This window comes from Phoenix dactylifera, chromosome 11, assembly GCF_009389715.1.
Source record: "Phoenix dactylifera cultivar Barhee BC4 chromosome 11, palm_55x_up_171113_PBpolish2nd_filt_p, whole genome shotgun sequence".
Classification (NCBI taxonomy): domain Eukaryota; kingdom Viridiplantae; phylum Streptophyta; class Magnoliopsida; order Arecales; family Arecaceae; genus Phoenix; species Phoenix dactylifera.
In genome coordinates, this window is record NC_052402.1 from 9,312,801 (window position 1) to 9,333,147 (window position 20,347).

Consider the following 20,347-nt stretch of genomic DNA (forward strand, 5'->3'; position numbering starts at 1 on the left):
AGAAACCAGAAACCTCAAATTTGAATGTGAAGAAAATAGACCAACAGAAAACCTATGGCTTCTTTTGCGGTAAACATTTCCTTGCAGAAGAAAAATCTGGTGATTGTTAAAATTTTGCACGTATCCACTTGTTCAAGCTATTGTAACATTATATTGAATGCCATTTAGCCACAAATTTCAAAAATATTGGTTTCATATGATCTTGCTGTTTATTATAACCTACGAAACCAGAAACCTCAAATTTGAGTGTGAAGAAAATAGACCAACAGAAAATCTATGGCTTCTTTTGCGGTAAACAGAAGAAAAATCTGGTGATTGTTAAAATTTAACACAATGAAGAATCCAGTATGGCCCTTTCCAGTTTGTTTCTTTTGTTGGCAAATATACAAAATTGCGGACTATTCTAAACAAAATTTGATTTGCACCAAAGAAAGAAAAGGCAACCAGAAAGGAGGCTTCCCACAATCAGCAATGAGAACTTAGCGACGTTTATAGATGCAAGGTTTCAACTCTGGCCATTCAATGTTTCTCACTTCTGAAATTTTTTCCTGCAACAACAGAAAATATATGATTGACAAAAATTTTTGAAGTCAATTTATGGCCAGCCTGCAACAGATAACCATATCACAAGATTGCTTAGATTTTCACCCAGGAAAAAGAAAAAGGAAATAAATTGCAACGCCTTACCTTCTTCTTGAAGTAGAACAGAAGAAACATTTTATTTGTGGAGTCCTAAGGGTGAAAAAAAAGAAGAAAGTTTGTCACACAAGCATAAAGTAAAACAATTTTATGATTTTCTAACAGATTAGGAATTTGGAAAATTTCACTGGAGAAGTTCAAGACATCATTTTATGAGAAAAACATGCAAAGAAAGGATGTTTTGGGTGAAATGAACCTTGGAAACTAAAGAAAACCCAAGTTTATTGATAGCTTCGCAAAATTTATCTGGGTCAGCTCCTCCATTGCCTGGATCAAACCTACTTTGTACTTCAGCTATCAAAAGCCAGCCACTGCAAAATGACATTATGAATGCTTGAAAAAGCATAACATAGCAACAGCAATGATTTTCATATTAAAGCTTAAGTGGCAAACCGTGGCTTCAAAACTCTTTTTGCTTCCTGCAAATAATTGGGGAAGTTGGTCCCCATTAACGAAAGACAGAAGACAGCAACATCTACAGATGAATTGTCCAACGGTGTCTGCATGATTTTTCATAGCCCACAAATGTTAGTCAAGCACCACATCTCAGTTCATCTTGGACTTTTAAGAAACAATCTTGGTTGCTGGCCTCGTAAGAAAATGGAAGCATCATACAGTCAAACTATTTAGGAGCACTAACGAAGGCTGCAGACCACATTTTAATAGTAGCATTTAATCTTTTATAAAGGCAGAAAGTATTGGATGAGAGGATGGTACTTCCATATATAAAACTAGAAATTTTCATAGTTTTTCTTCTTCCACAAATGCTCTCATTACAATCCTAAGCACCTAAGATAGTTATACAGAGGCTGTTTCGGCTTAAAGATATCATTCAGAATGACACTTATTCAGATGATTATACAGATAAATATAATAAAATCAACAAACTGTTCTGGTGAATCATTCCATTGATTTGAAGAACAAGAACATTATGGAAATGAACAGGCAGAGTGCCAGACTCTATGTTGATAATGTACATATTAGTGAATCTATAAACAAGGTACCATGGTAACTTGTTGCCTTGACTTGTTACCACTAGTACAATCATGCAAATGAATATAAAGTGTACTTGAACATACATGTGGATCAGCTAGCACACTTCAGATTAAGGTTGGAAAACTGGTCAGTTCAGGACATACCGCCAAGTTCATACGAGGCCAACCCTAAAGCAGTACAGGTAGGTCTCAACTCAGGCAAATACCACAAGAACCACCCCAAACACTTTATCCGACCCAGATGAAGCAATTCAAGCAGATCAAGGTTGGTTTACCCCAACCAGGCCCGAACCAAGTAGTACCACCCAGTACCACTCTGGATGGTTGAAATATATTCCCATATTTTCCATTTAAAGATTATGTTCCAAATGCATAATAAAACATCTTTATTTCATGTCTTTGCACAAGGGTTATGAACTTTTTTTTCTCAACTCTGCTAATTTTATTCCTTGGACTCACATAACTATCACATTCGATAATTCAAGTCTTGGTACCAATACGCATCCCAAGTGTCAGGACCAAGGTTCGCCGTACCGGTACCGAACCCCGTACCGGTGCCGCACTAGTATACGCGTACCAAATGTCGGTACAGTACGGTATATGGTACGCCAGACGTACCGACATTCGCGTACCGATACCGGTACCCATCGGTACAGGTACAGTACGCCCGGTATCGACCGGTACAGCATACCATGGTCAGGACATAACCATCCTACTCCATCCCAATCGGTACCAACTGGGACAGTCAGGATGTCGGGTACCAGTGCTTGCCCCATGTACCCTTACTCAGAATGGTATGATATTGATGGAGACATGACAGGATGCATTGAGACATGAATCCTCGATCATATTCCTTATATCTTTCTCTCTCAAGTCTCTTATGTCATAAACTACAACATTTATTCAACTTTCTACCAGCAGAAATACAAAACTTTAGCTAACTCAATTCAAAATTCTGATTATGTGACTGGTTGAGGCATATAATTTTACAAGGACAGACATATAGCATCTCTATTTAATGCTGCATGTAATATTGTCACCATTGTAGATTATCCAATTAGCATTGGAGTTAACAAGAATATAAACAGTCACAAGGAGCTAGCAAGAAAACAAGACAATAAGTTACATGTAGCAAGTTAGCAACTCTATCTTTGATCTCCAGTTATTTGAAAACCTTACCCTTGGTCAAAGGACATATACATTCAAAAAGATTAGTAAGGATCCTAAAACATAACAATGAGATAGCTTAATATTGCTGAAAAAATTATGAATTAACCAATAGGTTATGAATCATGAAAGAACTGTTTCAAATGGTAATACTTACATGAGACATGTCACAAACAATTACTGATGGATCACTTGAAACAAGATCAATAGAAAAAACTTTATTCTTTACATTTTTTGCAAGGCTTGCATTCCCTAGGATAAAATAGAAATAGTTAGTATGACTTTCACGAAATAAAAAAGAGCATAGTCGTAACTATTAAGCCTTGCCCCAACTAATTGAACAAAAAAAACTAAGAAAAGCATATCATTTGGAATTAATTAAATGACATCTCAACAAGTGAATTGAGAATGCAAAATACAATTAGCAACTTTGAAAAACATTGTTCTTTGCATTCTCACCACAACCAAAATCAGCGACAATCAAGGAAGTGCTGTGGCTCTTTAGCCATCTGATGATGATATTGACTGGCTGCTCTGGCCAATGAGACATTTGCTCTTGATACCCTGCATGATACTGAAGAGAAAGTAAAACATAAATCTGTACTGGAACAGTTAAAAGCTACATATTGCTACTAAAAATTGAGCTACAAGGGAGGAAAAAAAAATTGATAGATACATACACAGACATGTATATGTTTGTACGTAGTTTCGGGTTTTCAGTTGTGGATCTACCTAAACCCAGACCCAACCTAATAAAACTTCAGGTCTTATTTTGGAAGCCAAGCCCAACCCAGTAGCTTATTAGGTTTACTTTTCATACCCAGAACTTATGTTTTGGGTCGGTTTTGGATTGAGTTAGCAGGTTATCGGCCTCCATTGACACCTCAACTTGCAAATTGTCATCTTGGAATTTGACAATTTACATGAGAAAATGATCACAAGCACAAACCAATGAATTATACAACATGTCTCCTTTTCCCAATATTTCTTAATTTTTTATTTCAATCTACAACGGCTACTAGCAGGTGTAGATGGATTTCATCCTTAAATTGGTCATACAAAGCCAGCACATTGATTATCTCCATTTCTATATGTGAAATCCACAAGAAAGAATTGGCCATAATATTACTAAGAAACATTTTGAACTTACATTGTTGTTCACAAGTACTATAGGTCAATACTATGTGCAAGTCCAGTTCAACCTGTCAGGCATATTAGTGTTACCATATGAACTAGCCAACTTAAAAGACAACTTCCACAAAAGCCTTGATTAATTTTTTCTTTAATTCCTTTCACTCCCCCCTTATAATAGCATGTGTATTTCATAGTCTAACAAACTTGACCAAAATAAGCTGTTCATTTCTCAACTTTATCTTTTCTTCTTTTTTTTTGTGGAAAAAAGTGATAACTCTTTTTTGATTGAACGGAACATGATATCTGACTAGCAACCTCTTTGATTTGGGAACGTGCATTGACTTACATATTACACCAGATTGTTCAAAACATGCCTTAAAAAGGTGTCACAAGTTCGAAATATAAAAAACACCTCTCCAGACCTCGCAGCGAGAGGAGCCTTGTGCATTAGGCTGCCATTTTAAAAGGTGAGCCTTTGGCATGATAGTAAGGTTGCTCCATTCTAACTTAAAGGTTATGGGTTCGAATCACGGAAACAACCTCTCCACATGCAGGGGTAAGGTTGTGTTGCGGGAGGGGGAGGGGCCTTGAATTTAGTCCCACATCGGCTAGTAGCGGGAAGGTTCTGTGCCTTAAATGGGGGTTGGAAAACCTTTCCTCTCGAGGCGCCTTTTGAAGGGCAAAACCGTGAGGGCAGTGGTCTCCCCCCGTCTGTGTTGGACGCGCGGGCCGGAGCGCCCAAAGGGCAATGGTCTCCCCCCGTCTGCGCTGGACGCGCGGGTCGGAGCGCCCAAAGCGGACAATACCTCGGGAAGAACGCAGTACTCTTTCTCTGCTAGCTTAATGTGGGCTAGGCTGTTGTGTGAGGCTCCGGCAGAATGCGTCCCCGCAACAGATGGCGCGCCAGGAAGGGGCGCCTCCTCCGACCATTGACTACCCCTCAGGACTGTGGAGGCTCAATAACCTTCCCGCTGGGGGGGCTATGTTGCGGGAGGGGGAGGGGCCTTGAATTTAGTCCCACATCGGCTAGTAGCGGGAAGGTTCTGTGCTTTAAATGGGGGTTCGAAAACCTTTCCTCTCGAGGCGCCTTTTGAAGGGCAAAACCGTGAGGACAGTGGTCTCCCCCCGTCTGCGCTGGACGCGCGGGCCGGAGCGTCCAAAGGGCAGTGGTCTCCCCCCGTCTGCGCTGGACGCGCGGGTCGGAGCGCCCAAAGCGGACAATACCTCGGAAGGAACGCAGTCCTCTTTCTCTGCTAGCTTAATGTGGGCTAGGCTGTTGTGTGAGGCTCCGGCAGAATGCCGTCCCCGCAACAGGTTGCATACTTCCGATGCTCCTCAGGCTCTGCAATGATAGGAGCCTCATGCATTGGGTTGTCCTTTTTCGTAGATGGTCCTATCATTTTGATCTTGCACTAATAAGATCTAAGTTCAAAACTTTAAATCCTACTAGTGGAATCCATGTCAACTATATATCTCTCCCTCTAATGGTAAAAGGTATTAATTAAAAGAACCTGGTGGTATGTGAATTGGGGTTTATCCCAATGGTCACACCCCTCTAATCAACCAAAAGTTCTCGATTTGAGTCTTGGGTAGTGCAGCCAATTATTTGGGCTTAGTTAATTATAGTGCTAGTGGGTCTTCCCCATTTTCTCTCTCTAAAAATAAAGAACTTGGAAGCAATCACGGAGAAGAAGACTTACTTTAAGATATGCTAAAGAGTAGATATCATGAATGATTATGAAAGATATAAAAAGACTAAGATGTGAAAAAGCCAGTAATGACAAATAAAAAATTGATGACAATTTCAGCATAAGTGGGTTCAGGAACTGGAAATCTAGAGATGCCAACAAGCTAGAAGCACACAGAAACGAGGATGGTAGAACTTGGAGGATAAAAGATAGGGAGGTCAAATAAAGATGAATTTGTATTTCCAAAAATTATCAGGCAAAAACTCTAATAGACGAATTTGTTGAGAAGCACCACAACCAGTAAGTTGCTGGGTCCTGTTTCCAAAAGCAAAAATCTGTATAGAAGTGAAAACCATGTGCAAGGATAAGGCATTATGGATGGATGAAAATAATATTCAAGCTTTGGAATATTATGGAGAGAAACTAGGTTGATTTGTTTAACTAGCCACTTCCAAGAGATTTGAAAATCAGGGAAAAATGATGGATAAGTTCTACTAATCCCATCATAAGAATAAAGATATCCAACTTGACACTGCTGAGGACCTAGCAAGTGGTTTTGCAGAATGCATAGAAGTTCAAAAGGATTGTCGGTACTAAAAAAATACCACTTAATGCTGTTAAAGCCACCCAAAGAGCTACAACCTACATGTCAGATTGACAGACCAGTGCTACAGAAGCAATTCAGAGGCCAATAAGTCCACAACAAAGCTAACATTCTTCAAATGTGTGGAGAGCTGGCATACAGATAGCATGCAGCTACCAGGGAAGTAGCAAATGCAGTTGGTGAGGAAGATGAGCAGGAAGCTTGGACACATCATGACAAATGGGGAAGATTGAAAGAGGCTAGATTTGCCTTTTCTCATAGAGGATTAGGCCACTTTAACTGATAACAAATGAGGATGTGCTGTGGTCGTAAGTGAGATTGCTAGAGCATGGCTATCCTAGCTTGCCAAGACTTCTTCACAAAGTTGGGTCTATGTAGTAGATTAAGGTTTCCTAACCATATTCTGTTTCTTGGATAAGCCAAGATCGCAGCATGATGGTGCATGTGCATTGACTCAAGTGGTTCACTGTTGAAGATTTACTAGACAAGTGGGCTGGTATGACATGTTGCCAATGACAGTTATGCAGATCTTACTGGGTCAAGCTGAATATTCAACAAACGAGACATGCATTTAAAGATAAAGAATATGTTAACCTTCCTACACCAAGTCTGAAAGGATAATGAATCAGACATTGGAAGGCCAAGTTTTAGCCAGTTCAATTTAATTCAGTCATAAGAAGTTGGTTGTTGCTGTTTCCAGGTTTATTGTTTGATTTCTTTTTCCTTGGCCTATATATAATGAGTCTCACTTCTTATTATTTTTTGATAATCTTGCAGCCCAAACTTTTCACGCCCATAACTTGAGATTTATAAGTATTTGTTTTTAGCTGATCTTTATATGATTCTGTGTGCCACAATGAAAAGTACATACCAAATGGGCCCACTCTGACCACGTTATCATGGTTATAAAGTGCTAAATAAGAAGTGCCAAAACAGGACACTGAACATGAAATAACATTTTTCTATTTTCTTTAGACTTAAGTTTGGTAAAAAGTAACTGTATGTTTAGTTAAGGACTAAAATTAAGTAAAGACCCTTAAAGGGTTTTAACAAGGAGTCGATGTAACAGTAATGCAGAAAACTGGATGAAAATTTGAATTTTGTTCTTCTAAACTCTCCTTTCTCTATCTTCTTCAACCTGGGGCTGACCTATTGCCTCCTTGTCGAAGTTGTATTCCTTAACACTAAGATAATGATATCTAAAATTTATTTTCAGACATTGGTTTTCCCCGAGAGGTCCAAGTGAGGACTTTAACACATCAATGTGTTACAAGAGATGCAAATAGGAGGGGTAGGCCGAGCATAACTTGGACAGAAGTTGTAGAAATGGATAAAAAGGGGAAAGAGAAAGAAAACTGATATGCCAAAAGTGGTGGCTTGTTTTTTTTGCCAAATGAATGGGGAAGAAGAGTTCATAGGTCAATAACAGCTACTTGAAATAAACTCAATTATAGTTATAGTGATGCAATCACAGAGTTTTGCAACATTTTAGGCTCAATAACTTACCATAATCCCTAGTTAAATCAAATTATACGTCATGATTACTAATAGATACTATTCATGGTACAAACAATCATTTTTGTCGGTTAACCAAACAGAAGATGTAGCTGAATAGTTGAGCTCTCATGTTAAACCCTTTTTACTATTAGAGCAAATTTACACCAAAGCTAAAGAGCAAAGGCTGATTTCAGCTGAGTTTATAAAAATCAATCTTACTATCACTGGAAGCATCCTATTCTGGAGCATGTAAAGTAGGCAGTCAAAGAAAAAGCATTAAGTAAAAAAACACAGCTTCTTTAAACAAAATTATTGGAACTATCTTCTTTAAAGTTAATAAACAATAATTTATCTTTTTCATCAGAATTTAGGAGGTGCAGCTGACTGCCTTTTGCACATTAAGTTACTCTAGTAGGTAGTCTTAGAGATTCGAGATGCATAGTGCATATTAATGATCACCCCTATGATCATGACATCCATAACATGTATGTTTCATTTCTGAAATAATGCTAGCACATTAAGTTGGAAAGAAAGATTTTGAAAACAAGAAACTAATAAGAATGGAAACAAGGAAAAAAATATTTGAACAACATGCTTACCACATCAAATAGTTGTGGATCATTCTTGAACAAGTTGAATGCCTCATTTCCACTGAGAAATAAAAGAAAGAGAATATTATAATGTCAAAGCTAATGCCAGAAACCATACAACATATTTTGAATATCACAAGTTCATAACAATAATAAATTGAAGAGGAGATAATTGACACATGCAGTACTTCCAAGTTTCAACTGCGCACTTAAGATTATGAAGCAACAACTACAATTGACAGAAAGTGCAGCAAAAACTAGGGTCTAATGCCAAACTTTGATAGTAAGACTAGATTGGTAGCATAGTCTTGAACATACAAACTGATTCCAAATAGTTCAGACAAGGATTGATGGTTATAATTCTTAAAATTTTATCTCCAATTCACTTATAACAGCGCTAAGAGTTAATATGCTGAAAAAAAAGAAAACCTACGCTGTATAAATGGCATCTGTTCTAAGACAATTAGTTTAGTCCGTATCTAACTTAAATCTCTCCATAATAATGAAGTATCTAAACCATCTTTTATCTCTTTTTCTTTCTTTCATTTTTTTCCTCTAGAAGACGAAAAGTTGATGCTTGAATAGCATATTTATCAGATACAAAATCGACGCTGACCTGCTTAAGGGGTAGGTCAACTGGTTGGACTAATTATATATTAAAAATAAAAAAATAGAATACTTGTAGAAAAATAACTATCTGTTTGAGGCTCATCTGAAAGATGAAAGAAGCCAATTCAATAAGAGGCCTATCCCATCCTAAAGGAGAAAGCCCAACTAGTAAATGGTTAAAATCTATCATTGGTTACTAAAAACACATCAAACACTGATGCTAAGCAAACAAGATCTACCAATTGGACATCTAGGGGTTTAGAAACTCAGCAACATCACCATCACAACAACTCCCATAACTCCCTAAACCTTCATTTTCTCCAATCCTATTGTAGCCGGTCAATGGCCTCCAGATGCAAGTAGGCAGCAATGGTATTCTTGACAAACAGTCCACAAGATGGGGCTTGAGCTTTGGCAACATCCTCTTGAACGCCTCTGTCCACACTGTCCAACAATGACGTCTTCTTCGAATGGTTCTACAGTCCCACACCTTCACCTCCAAGGTTCGAAGTCCAGCACCAAGGACCTCCAGCTTGCCCTAACATCCCCCACCTCTCCATCATCTTTACGTCTCTTAGCACAAGAATAATCTTCTCCCCTCCATCAGCAATGATCGTCCACCTTAATGCTGACCAGCTCCTCACTAAACAGCTTCATGAATCCACCCTTGGCTGTAATTACCTTGTCCTCTAATGTAAATATTGTGGTGGCATTAGCAAAGTACTGTCATGATCAAATATACTTTCATATGGATCTACATGGTACACTGGATGCATACATCTTTAACCTACTGAAAAAGGAAATCAGCTGCAGCTCCCAAGCTCTACAGGAAAATAAATTTAAGGATGTACGTGGATTGCTAGTGGATAGAAAGTGCAAACTATTATTGCCCAGTTAAGATCAATGCACAAGCAAAGATACAATAGAAAGTCAGTGCATAGAGAGGTTGACATGAAGAATCATTTGTTCTTTCTTACAGTTAATAGATACCACTTATCAAGTACATAACAGCACTAGTAGTGTCAATAAATAAAAATGAGATATCATGCTATTTTGCTCTAAAAGACATAAGATAATCTTTTTCCTTCGAATTTCCCATTTCTCTTCCAATTTTTCAACCTTAGGCTAAGGATATGCCTTGAAAATATATGGAGAAATGGGATGCTGAAAAATCTCTAGAAAAGAAATTTGTTTATCGATTATGATCCGAAATCAAATATTAGACGATTTAAGATTCAATGGCGCCGCCAGCATAGAATTTTGTTGCTTCCATGGCATGTCTCATAATAATCAATATGTGTTATTAGTGCTTAAAACTACTCAAAAATTTACTTTTCTACCATTCAAATCGGGTTTAAGATAATCAGTTGTTATTGTGTTAAAGCGATCTATTTATTAGGCTAATTCCTCATTCTTCCAACACCTAATGTCAACTCGAGCATTTGCTAGGACAAATCTAATAAATTTCAGCAAAGCAGAGCAACAAAAAATAAGTGAACAAATGAGGGAAGAAAATGTGTACTTGCAAGTATACAGTTTCTCGTTTATCATTCTGAAATGTCCTCCAGATAACCTAACTCGCATCTGCACATCAATAGAAAACATTATGAAAATGCAAGGCATAATAACACTACCTACAAAGCAAATAAAAGGGAAAAAATTAAGACCCACAGAAGGAACTTTAGAGCTAGAAAGTAAAACTTCTTTGAAACAAAGGTTTCTAAGTAAATACATTTTACTGCAGTTGGACTGTACAAGATGGGCAACTAACTTTATACACATGATAAAACACTGGATGAAAGCAAATTGCTTAAACTGCAGAAAGAAGAATGCATCACAGTAGAAACACTTCCAACAGAGATTCACAAAAAGGCATCTAAACTAAATATCAAAGACATAATGGCAACACCGTCATCGTAAATGAAAGCTGGAACCAACTTATGTGATGGCTTTTGCCTATTTCCCCTCTTCATCTAAGACATTTTCAAACCATAGGGCAATCTTAGAGGGCTGTTTCCTAGTTGGTTAAGCTTAACCTGCAAACCAGCAAGGTTTCTATTCCGGCTAAGCAAATTTTAGGCTACCACGGCATGCCCCTCACTTACTCAAAGTTTTCCTCAACATCAATCAAGAGATGGTTGAGCTCAAGTTAAAAATCAGCCATTGAAGAACTTCCAATTCAGATGGATCATATCTTGGAAGATAAGACCAACCATAGATAAATGGGATAAGACTTTGAATTTAACGTTAGAGTAAGGTTTCACCATTTGTTGACAACTAGACTATACCCATCATCGTATCAAACGCCCTTAAATATGTCTCATCACTTTGATGCGTTAATCTTCCTAACCACAACAAATTCTGTCCATCAATACAAATAAAATAAGCATCTTAATTGGTTTTCTGCAACTAAATCTTCTTTAAGTGCTACTGATAAGCTCCCTTCTCTGTATCAATTCCTAAGTCTACACGTCCTTGCAATACCCACATAGGGATCGGGAAAAAAAAAAAACAACACTCAGGCCAGCCCAATTTCAGGCAAGGCTTGGGTCGAAGGTTTTCAAGCCTTGAGCTGCTCCATATTTTATCCTCTCCCCCCCACCCCAAACAAAGAAAGAAAGATTGCGGCAGCTCATTCTTGTATACTTTGCTGCACAAATTAGCAATCGATTACTTCGTAAGAAGCAATAACGGAAGAATTTAGTGCTTGTGAGGGATTTATGGCATACCTTGTCAAGGAAGCTGGGCCGGTTCGTGGAGTTGGGAGCGGCATCCATCCTTCTCCGCTTCGGATGCGGCGGCTGCGATGGGGTGGTAGATTCCGTTGTCTGCTCCTCCTCCGGGGCTTCGGGGTGCTGGTGTTGCAACGCTTTCCTCCTTCGTCTCCCCCTCCTGGATTTCCGCTTCTTACCACGAGCGTCCATTGCAGCTTCTCGCGCAAAAGAAACCCTCGCGAGGAGGACGCACTCGCTGTGATATTTGAGGGTTTAGTTCGAATGTTCGATCCAGATTAATTCCTTAGCGTTTGGATTTGGGTTTTATAAATTTGGATGGAGTTTGGATTCATAAATCGACAATCTCATATTTGGGTTAAATTAGTATTAAATTTAATCTAACCCGAATACAACCTGGTCCAAACCAAATCTGACTCAGTAGATAAATAATAAATAATAAGCAAATAGATAACACTTATTTTTCACATGAATTATTTGCATGTTTCATGTATCTTTAGTTATAATTACATAGCTATGCAACAATACCATCAAATTAATAGATAGTTAAGACCTTAAACTAACAAATAAGCCTAGCAAAAATACATTAAATGCTTTTCTTCTTATCTTGAAATTGCTATCCAACTCGAACTAAACTAAATAAACATTGTCCGACACAACCCAAACACCACCTAAATTTAACTTAAGATGTGGTTGGGGTGCGGTAGATTAAAATCCAACTCAAGGTTGGGTTGTGCTGAAATATATGTTGATTGGGGTAAGGGTTAGCCTATACAAGCATTTCTAATGCAAGTAAGATACGGTTGTATAATGGCAAAGCAATATATGTTGTCTCCAATAAATATCTACAAGCAAAATGACCATGTTCAGGAGGAGAGAATAAGAAGTATTAACATATAAAAAAAATCTTAGATAACAAAAAAAGATTTTAATTTTCTGCATATGTAAAAGAAATTATTGCCAAGTTAAAGTAAAAAGGTGAAGTTAAACAAGTATCATGTATGAGCACTAAGGTGAAGTTAAAAAAGTAGCATGTATGAGCAATTCCTAGCAATTCTAAGACAAGCAGGTAAGATATGGCTATAAAATAGCAAAGCAATAGAAATTTTCCTAGATAGAAATTTACAAGCAAAATACTCTTGAGATGGGGGTGGGAGATTAAAACTTCAGTACTAAAATATATAAAATAAAGCTGAGATAAAATAGACAACTTGAATTATAAATATATAGAAAACAAATTCTTGCTAAATTAAAGTAGAAAAGAAAAAATTTAAAAAATATTGGCAAAGGTATTATCATATGGTCATGTTAATCGGAATAACTATCAATTCAAGTTAAATAAGGATTGTGTATTCTTTTAAGTTTAGTTAATAAGATATACCATGTGGTTAGGTCATATTGAAATTGGGTTTTTCGTTAATTGGGTTGGACTAAATAGGTTTATATAAAGAATGATTTGGTTAATGAGACTAGTAATCTGGTAATTAAGATGTTAATGTGGGTTTGTGTATTTTGCTTGTTGGATTATATTCGAATTTAGCAGGGGTTAGCAACTGGATCTACACTAGTCCATTGAATTTGCACTTGCGTTAAATATTAATTATGATGCCATATATGTGTACATGCCAGGCTTTAACTTATTTAGGCATAACTTGCTAAGACCACCATACTCGTAAAAAAAGAATTGTAACGAGACAATTCAAGTATCCACCATTTTTCTCATTATTTCTAGTAGATTCTTATATTGTTTCTCTTACATTGGCCAAATCTGAATTCTTACGCGATCACCCCATTCCTTATATATTTTGATCCTTGAAAATTTCCCTTTGGATTACCAAAAAGGAACTTGGCTTTTTGAAAAGGATAATGTTTTCTTATGGCCTCTGTGCATCCATACATTGCTGAGATCGGAAGAATGGTGTGCAATTTGATTGATAGGAAGAATCATCACATTATCATGGAGGAAATCAATTGGCGAATCCACTTATTGGAACAACTTCCAACAACGAAGGTTGTGTGGACCTCTGTTTTTTGTTAGATGTAATGAGCAACCTTAGCCCTTCTAGCCACATAAAACAAAGTAAAATAAAAGACTATTGTGGTTGAACCAGACCTGTTCAAAATTTTTGATATTGGTAAAATTGATATTTCAAGACATTTCTTCTCTTAATTAATTCATATGTTGGGAATGTTATCAATAGGTTTTGAATCCTAGAAATCCCACTTGAACAAACTAGAGGGGTGCAGACCACTAGACCAAAGTCCCATTGGCAATTAATTTATGAGTATGAATGCAAGCAAATCATTGAAAAATCGATGATTGAAAGAATCTAGGCAAGCATCAAAAAATCATACAACAAATGTACATATCAAAAGTGACGATTATATAGCCCAGCAGATCAATGCTTTAGAACTTCATTTTCTATGTTACATATATTACACATAATCTTCCAATTGAGTCCTAGTTTAGCATTGAGCAGTAGTCATGGGCCAAACTTTCCACACTATGGAACCAAGGAGCAGGCCAACACACCTCTCCAAAGGAGAGCAAATAGCAAGAGAGAAAAGGCCACCCGCCATCTTCATACTCTAGATCCAATGTAAGCATCTACACACTCTACATATCATGTGAACTCAAGCTCCATGCACGGCTAGTTTGGCAAGGGGGCCAACAGCAAGGGAGTTGATGTAGGTGCATGGCTCGAGCTTGGATGAGTCTGAGCGCTTATCGTCGAAGTTGTCATAGCGGTCGGGACCACCGACTATGGCACCGATGAGCTCATTAGGGTTGGGTTGGTCCTTCTTGTACCAATTAACAAAGCTCATGGCACAATCAACCTCTGCATTGCTTGGGAGCACCGACGCGCCGCGGTGGTGGGGCTGTGTTGGTGGGTTGGTTCCAAATCCAACCATGTAGGACCTTTTCCTAGGGTTGCTACCCAAGATATAGTCCATCTGCCACAAATCAAAGTATGGAAGCTTAGGACATGATACTATCTCATGAGGAGAGATTATATATATAATGCAATATTTTCTGTATAAATTTTACATGTAAAAGATGTTTGCTTTTTTATCTTTTTGCAGATATTTTTCTAGTTCTTTTTCAAGCATGAGTTCTATTAATTTGAGTTTTAAGGTAAAGAGAAATATAAGTTTGCAACTTATATGTGTGTCTTGACTTGTTGTTTGTTTATTCATTTCGATATATGGTCATAAATTAAAAAAAAAACTAAATCATATGTTCTTAAATGCCCCTTATTTGGGATAACTATTAGTTCTCTATAATTTGTTTTTACAATGTGAAATAAAATGAGAAATGCAATGGTCCGAATAGGGAACTTCTTCCTTGCTCTATACTTCTTTTATTTTTTTTTCAACAATTTTAAAACATTACTAGAATCATATACTTCAGTGCTATGTTATGCAAGTCTTTAAAAAATAACAAATATCGATTCTACATACTAGAGAAAAAGAAAATGCTTGTTTAATGAATTTTAATAATTTTTAAAATTAAGCATGAACTTTTAAGTACTAGTCTAACTTTTTATTAAATAGTAGTAATAGAATTTCTAGTTAACATATAATACCATAGCAAACGCATTTTATCATTAACTCCAAGTTTTTTCTTAAAACAATTCTTCTTGAGATAATTTTTTTTTTGTTTTACTTATTACTATGTACTCAGTAAATAACCTCGATAATTTTATGAGTATTTGAAACATCAGTCTCCAAAATTAATTATTGATAATTTGACAATAATGAAAAAAAAAATCTACTGCAAAAGCTAAACAACATGCAGAGGGAGAGAGATGACCTGTTGCTTAGCAAACTCACTCAGGCGAGTGGGTTGGAACTCCTGCTTTCCACATGAAACTGTTTGACGATTCTTTGTGAGAATGTCACTATAAATACCAAACAAAAACGCGACGCCTGTGACATACTGTGTGTTTGCTCCATCACGGAGATGAATCAGGCCCCCTAGAGTGGAATTTGGATGCATAAATAAGTAAGACTACTGGCTAACTGTGCATCTAAAAGATATAGAAATACACACATTAATGCACATAAGTTTAAATGGAAGAAAACAAGGGCAATATGAGTTTAAGTCTGTTGGAGTTTGATGTTTTGCTGCTCTTATTTGTTTCTACAATGTAGCTTTTAGCTTTTTTGTTCTTCCATATACTATGCTGATCATAAAGTAAACTCTCATTGTTGACTGTTTCACAAAAATTAACCTATAACAAGTCCTATTGAGCTTGAAGTTGACTTCATGAGACGTTTGTAAAAGATTAAACAAACCTGGAGAAATGTACACTTGGTGTAGTGGACTATCTGGGAGGACTGAACAAACAAAGTTGTCAGCCTGAGTTTTGAAGTTTTGAAGACCATTCTCCCCAGTGAGATGTAACTGCAAGGGAATTAAATATGCTTAGGTATACGAGTTAAAACCTATACATTGATTATATATACTATTATGTTTTGGAGAAACTTCTTTCTAACACTTCAGAAGTCTTTTAATTACTATTTTATGATCCATTCTGGCCCTTTTCAATAATCTTTTGAATCACTGACACCTTTTCTCTTTCTTTTTTTAAAGAGAATTCTGGTTTGGGATTCTCACATCTGACAGAAGAACTTGTGCACCAGCATACTTTATATCCCAGCTAAATTCAGCCACACTAGCAGTTATGGCTTCTTCAGTAATATATTTCAAGTAATGATCCCATTTTGTAGCCATGTATAGCCATGAAGCAGCCCACAGCAACTCATCCTGCGCAAAAATATACAAGAAGAACGAATTGCATGCATGAAACCATATATCTCCATCATTTTTGGTACTCTTTTGACCAATGCCCATGTTGCCCAAGGGCACATATGAAGAGAGAGAGAGAGTTACATTATAACCAGAATAGGAGCAGTAGAATGGGCATTCCCCATCATAAGTTCCTTTATGGTTCTTCGCAAATTCAAAGAGCTGGTTGAAAATGCATACAAAGAAAAGAAAAGGATTAGATTAGTGTATATGACGACATTTGGCAAAATAGCAAGATAATTAATGAAAAGTTCTTCAAATCTTTATCCAACTCTGTCTTAGTATACCCAATAAAAAGGGGCTACTTTATTTCATTTAACCAAGTACTATAGCTCTTTTTGATTATTTTTTTGTGTACTTTTTCTTATCACTTTCTTAATGAGGCAAAGAAAGGGATAGACCATTTCCTTTCTCGAGAGCAGTGTATTGTTTGTGTATCTTTTTTATCTCTAATTTTCCTTTTTTGCGAAACTTGTAATGCAATACTACAAAAAAAAAAATAATTGAATGTTTATTATGCTAACTAATTAATTGACACCAAAACTCCATACTAATAAGGAATGGGCTAAAAATATGTTGGGCTTAACATCCCCTCTACTCACATGAAAACTAGACCATGCATGTGCAAAGACCATATTGACCGAAACAAGTCAAGATGAAAAGTAGTTTAATTAAATAAAGCAACTTAAGCTCTAATAGCATGTTGACTAACCAACCAGCCCTAAAAGCTTAAGTTGATAAGGAATGGATCATCAAAATATCCTACATGGCCGAACAAGACAGAATAACAGACAGCCAGCTGCAACAAGACTCTCAGGCTTAAAGTTTTCCAATTATATCATCATAAAATTTGGGCTTTTATTAAATCAACAACCTATATGTAGATTATGTATGTTCTTTCCGCAAATAATAAAAACATTGAAACTAGTTTGTTAATAGATTAGCTTGATGAATGCTGCATTAATCCATCATTGCAATTGAATTGAATTAGCTTAGTTGAAGCTGTTACTAACAATCCAATTGAATAGATTGTTGCCTAACTTACGAAATTCACATATGGCAATCAAACAAACTATATATAGAGTAGCATCCTCACCTCCTTAGCTTTGTCAAGGAGTCTACTAGCATACTCAAGGTCATTGTCCTTAAATACAATAGAAGAAGCAGCCATGGCAGCAACTGTTTCTGATGTAATCTCTGTCCCTGCCTGAGTCTCATCAATCTTGTAGAGAGTTCTTGGTGTCTTCATGTTCTCAGGTCGTATCCAACACCCATGATCAGCATTCGGATCTCCCACCTTTATGTGATATATACGAATTGTCAAGCTTATTACAAATGTTCACATAAAGTAAAAATGTATAAAACTTGATGAATTTATTAGGATATGATTAGCTATTATTTATACAATGTTTTGAACTACCAATTTGGGTTCATGACTAAAATGTAATTGCATGTTATTGATAACCATGTAACTTTTTTCTCTTATCTAACCTAGATCATTCTCTTGGCAGATTATCTGGTTATTATGGAATCCTCCATAAGTTTTTGCAACTTTAGTTCTATTTAAAATAATAAACTATAAATTATTCTATTTCCTTCTTATTTATATTCTTATTCATGCTCCTATTTTTCCAATATCTTCACGAATAACGGGAAGAAATTTTGAGCTTTTACTCAAAGAAATTGAAGAGTTAAAAAATCTCTCTTGATTTTCTTTCATGAAAAATCTTCCTTTTCTCTTTTTTACTAGGGTGAGGGTGGGAGGGTTTTCAATATCAATATTTTGCATTTTTCCATAAAAGAAATTTCATCATTTCACATGCAAAACAAAACTCTTCAAACTAAATCCATGGTTTTGAGGATTTTATATAAAGATATGGACAAATCTACTTAAGATTTGGAATGCATGTACTCATCTTATTTATTTGAATACAATTTCTACAAAACTGAAGCTTCTTGATCTGATCCCCTAACTCCAATTAAATGATCATCAAGCATAAATGAGGCATAATATTGTTAGTCACTATTAGTTCCACCAAAAAGTTTTGTAAATTAGGCATGAATTGTGATCAGTATTTTGCATACCCTTCTAGGTATTTACATGATTAATTTATGGAGCTTGCTAGAAGTTAAAAATATTAGGCACATATAATTAAAATATCAAATTTGGATGGCATGAATCTCACCTGAACCCACAAGCTATTGCTCTGGACAGTAGCTTTGAGAAAATAATCTATTCCCCAACGAATGGCAGCATGCACATTCTTTAGCTCCCCCGTGGTTTGTAGCTCAGACTGATAAGCAAGAGCAGACCAAGCAAGCGTTGTAATACTAAAGGCCATTGGTAGCCCAAATTTTATATTATCGCCTGCATTATAATACCCTCCAATAAGGTCCACCTATATTGCAAGAGAATACCAACATAGGCAAAATCAAAAAATGAGCGTCATTCGATAATAGAAATGACTCCTCGATTGAAATAAAACATGATATATTTAAACTCTATTTATTTTTCAATTATTGAATCATGAAAACTGATTAAATTGAACCTCAACTACTCATGCTACTTTTCAATAATGTTAATGCGTGAAAGAACTTCGAACGAAGCATAATATATGAAAAAACAAAATTACATTTATGTATACAATATTATCCTTTCATCAAAGGGACAAATTTGAAATTTGCATAGCTCAAAATTGTTACATACAGAAAAAAAAAATAGCATCTCAAATTTCTTATAACATTTCTTATACCTTTCACTTCAAAAACTATGACAATCTATTTTCTTTCAAAACTCCTTTAGATTTTAAACCTCCTCTCTCTGCTGTGGGTAAATCATATGTACGTGGATATTGTAAACCCTTACTTTATTTGAATAGACATGTGTAAACACCATCAAAACACAAGCAAAGCAAAGGCCACATATTATATATGTAATTTTATCAAACCAATATCATGTTAAACAGGCAAAAACTTAGATTACAAACTCCAATCCCAAAACATATGAACCAAATCATAACATAATAACCCATACCGATGACATTGGTAATTTGAAAGAGATACAACATTAATACAAAATAGAAATCTTATTTTTATTAATTTTTTTGGGGCAAGAAGCTACAAGATGCTAGAATTTGAACAAGTGAAAATGGGTAAAACTTACATTAGCAAGCTTCCCATCATCAAGTGCTGAGTCCCCTCTGCAAGGGATCCTGGAATTGGCCGGGAGCTTCCCTGACCGCTGGGCCTCAAGCAACAGCAATGACTTTGTGAGTGCTTCCTTGTAGTTTTAGTCGCCACCAGCAACCGAACGAAAGCCATTGAAGAGTGCCAACCATGCCATGCACGTAGCCATCAGTGCATGCATGGATGACTTCATTTTCTCAAATCCAAAGAGCGAGAAGAAATGAGGATTGGAACTGGAAGTAGAAGAACGAACAACAAAGTGGGAGGGAGGTTTGGGATTTGAAAGAGTATTATGAGATATTTAAACACAGGGCTCCAACGGTTAGTTTCCTAAGTTTTCTTAATATGGGTAGAGTTATTTGGTTCTATGTGTGTGGTATTTCCTCATGATATATAACGGGTTTTTAGGGGATTCTGGTGAGGCAATGTAGGTTTGTGGAAGTTTTTGTTCTCAGGAGAAGGATTTTGATTAATTTGCCTAAAGTTAGGGTGCAAAGTTTAAGAAGGTTGAGCAGGTGTTTCCATCAAATTCTAAAAGTGGTTCATTCTTCAACTCGATCATCAGGTACCCACTCACTAGCTGCCACTTGGGGTCTAATTTTAGATTAGATCTCTAACAAAGTATATTCAAAT

At 36.4% G+C, this 20,347-nt stretch overlaps 1 protein-coding gene and 1 pseudogene across 1 annotated transcript; both read right to left on the minus strand.

The window, feature by feature from the left end:
• Positions 1 to 258: 258 nt before the first annotated feature.
• On the minus strand, positions 259 to 12,003 carry LOC103703286 (ribosomal RNA-processing protein 8). Its single transcript, XM_008786087.4, has 9 exons — positions 11,713 to 12,003; positions 10,506 to 10,567; positions 8,384 to 8,435; positions 3,321 to 3,435; positions 3,019 to 3,113; positions 1,093 to 1,199; positions 896 to 1,010; positions 688 to 732; positions 259 to 548 (listed from the first exon to the last, which is right to left on the minus strand). Exons 1-9 carry the CDS (start codon positions 11,905 to 11,907, stop codon positions 480 to 482), a joined length of 855 nt encoding a protein of 284 aa, XP_008784309.2. The 5' UTR covers positions 11,908 to 12,003; the 3' UTR covers positions 259 to 479.
• A 2,346-nt stretch (positions 12,004 to 14,349) lies between these two features.
• LOC103703403 lies at positions 14,350 to 19,871 on the minus strand (annotated as a pseudogene).
• Positions 19,872 to 20,347: the final 476 nt, after the last annotated feature.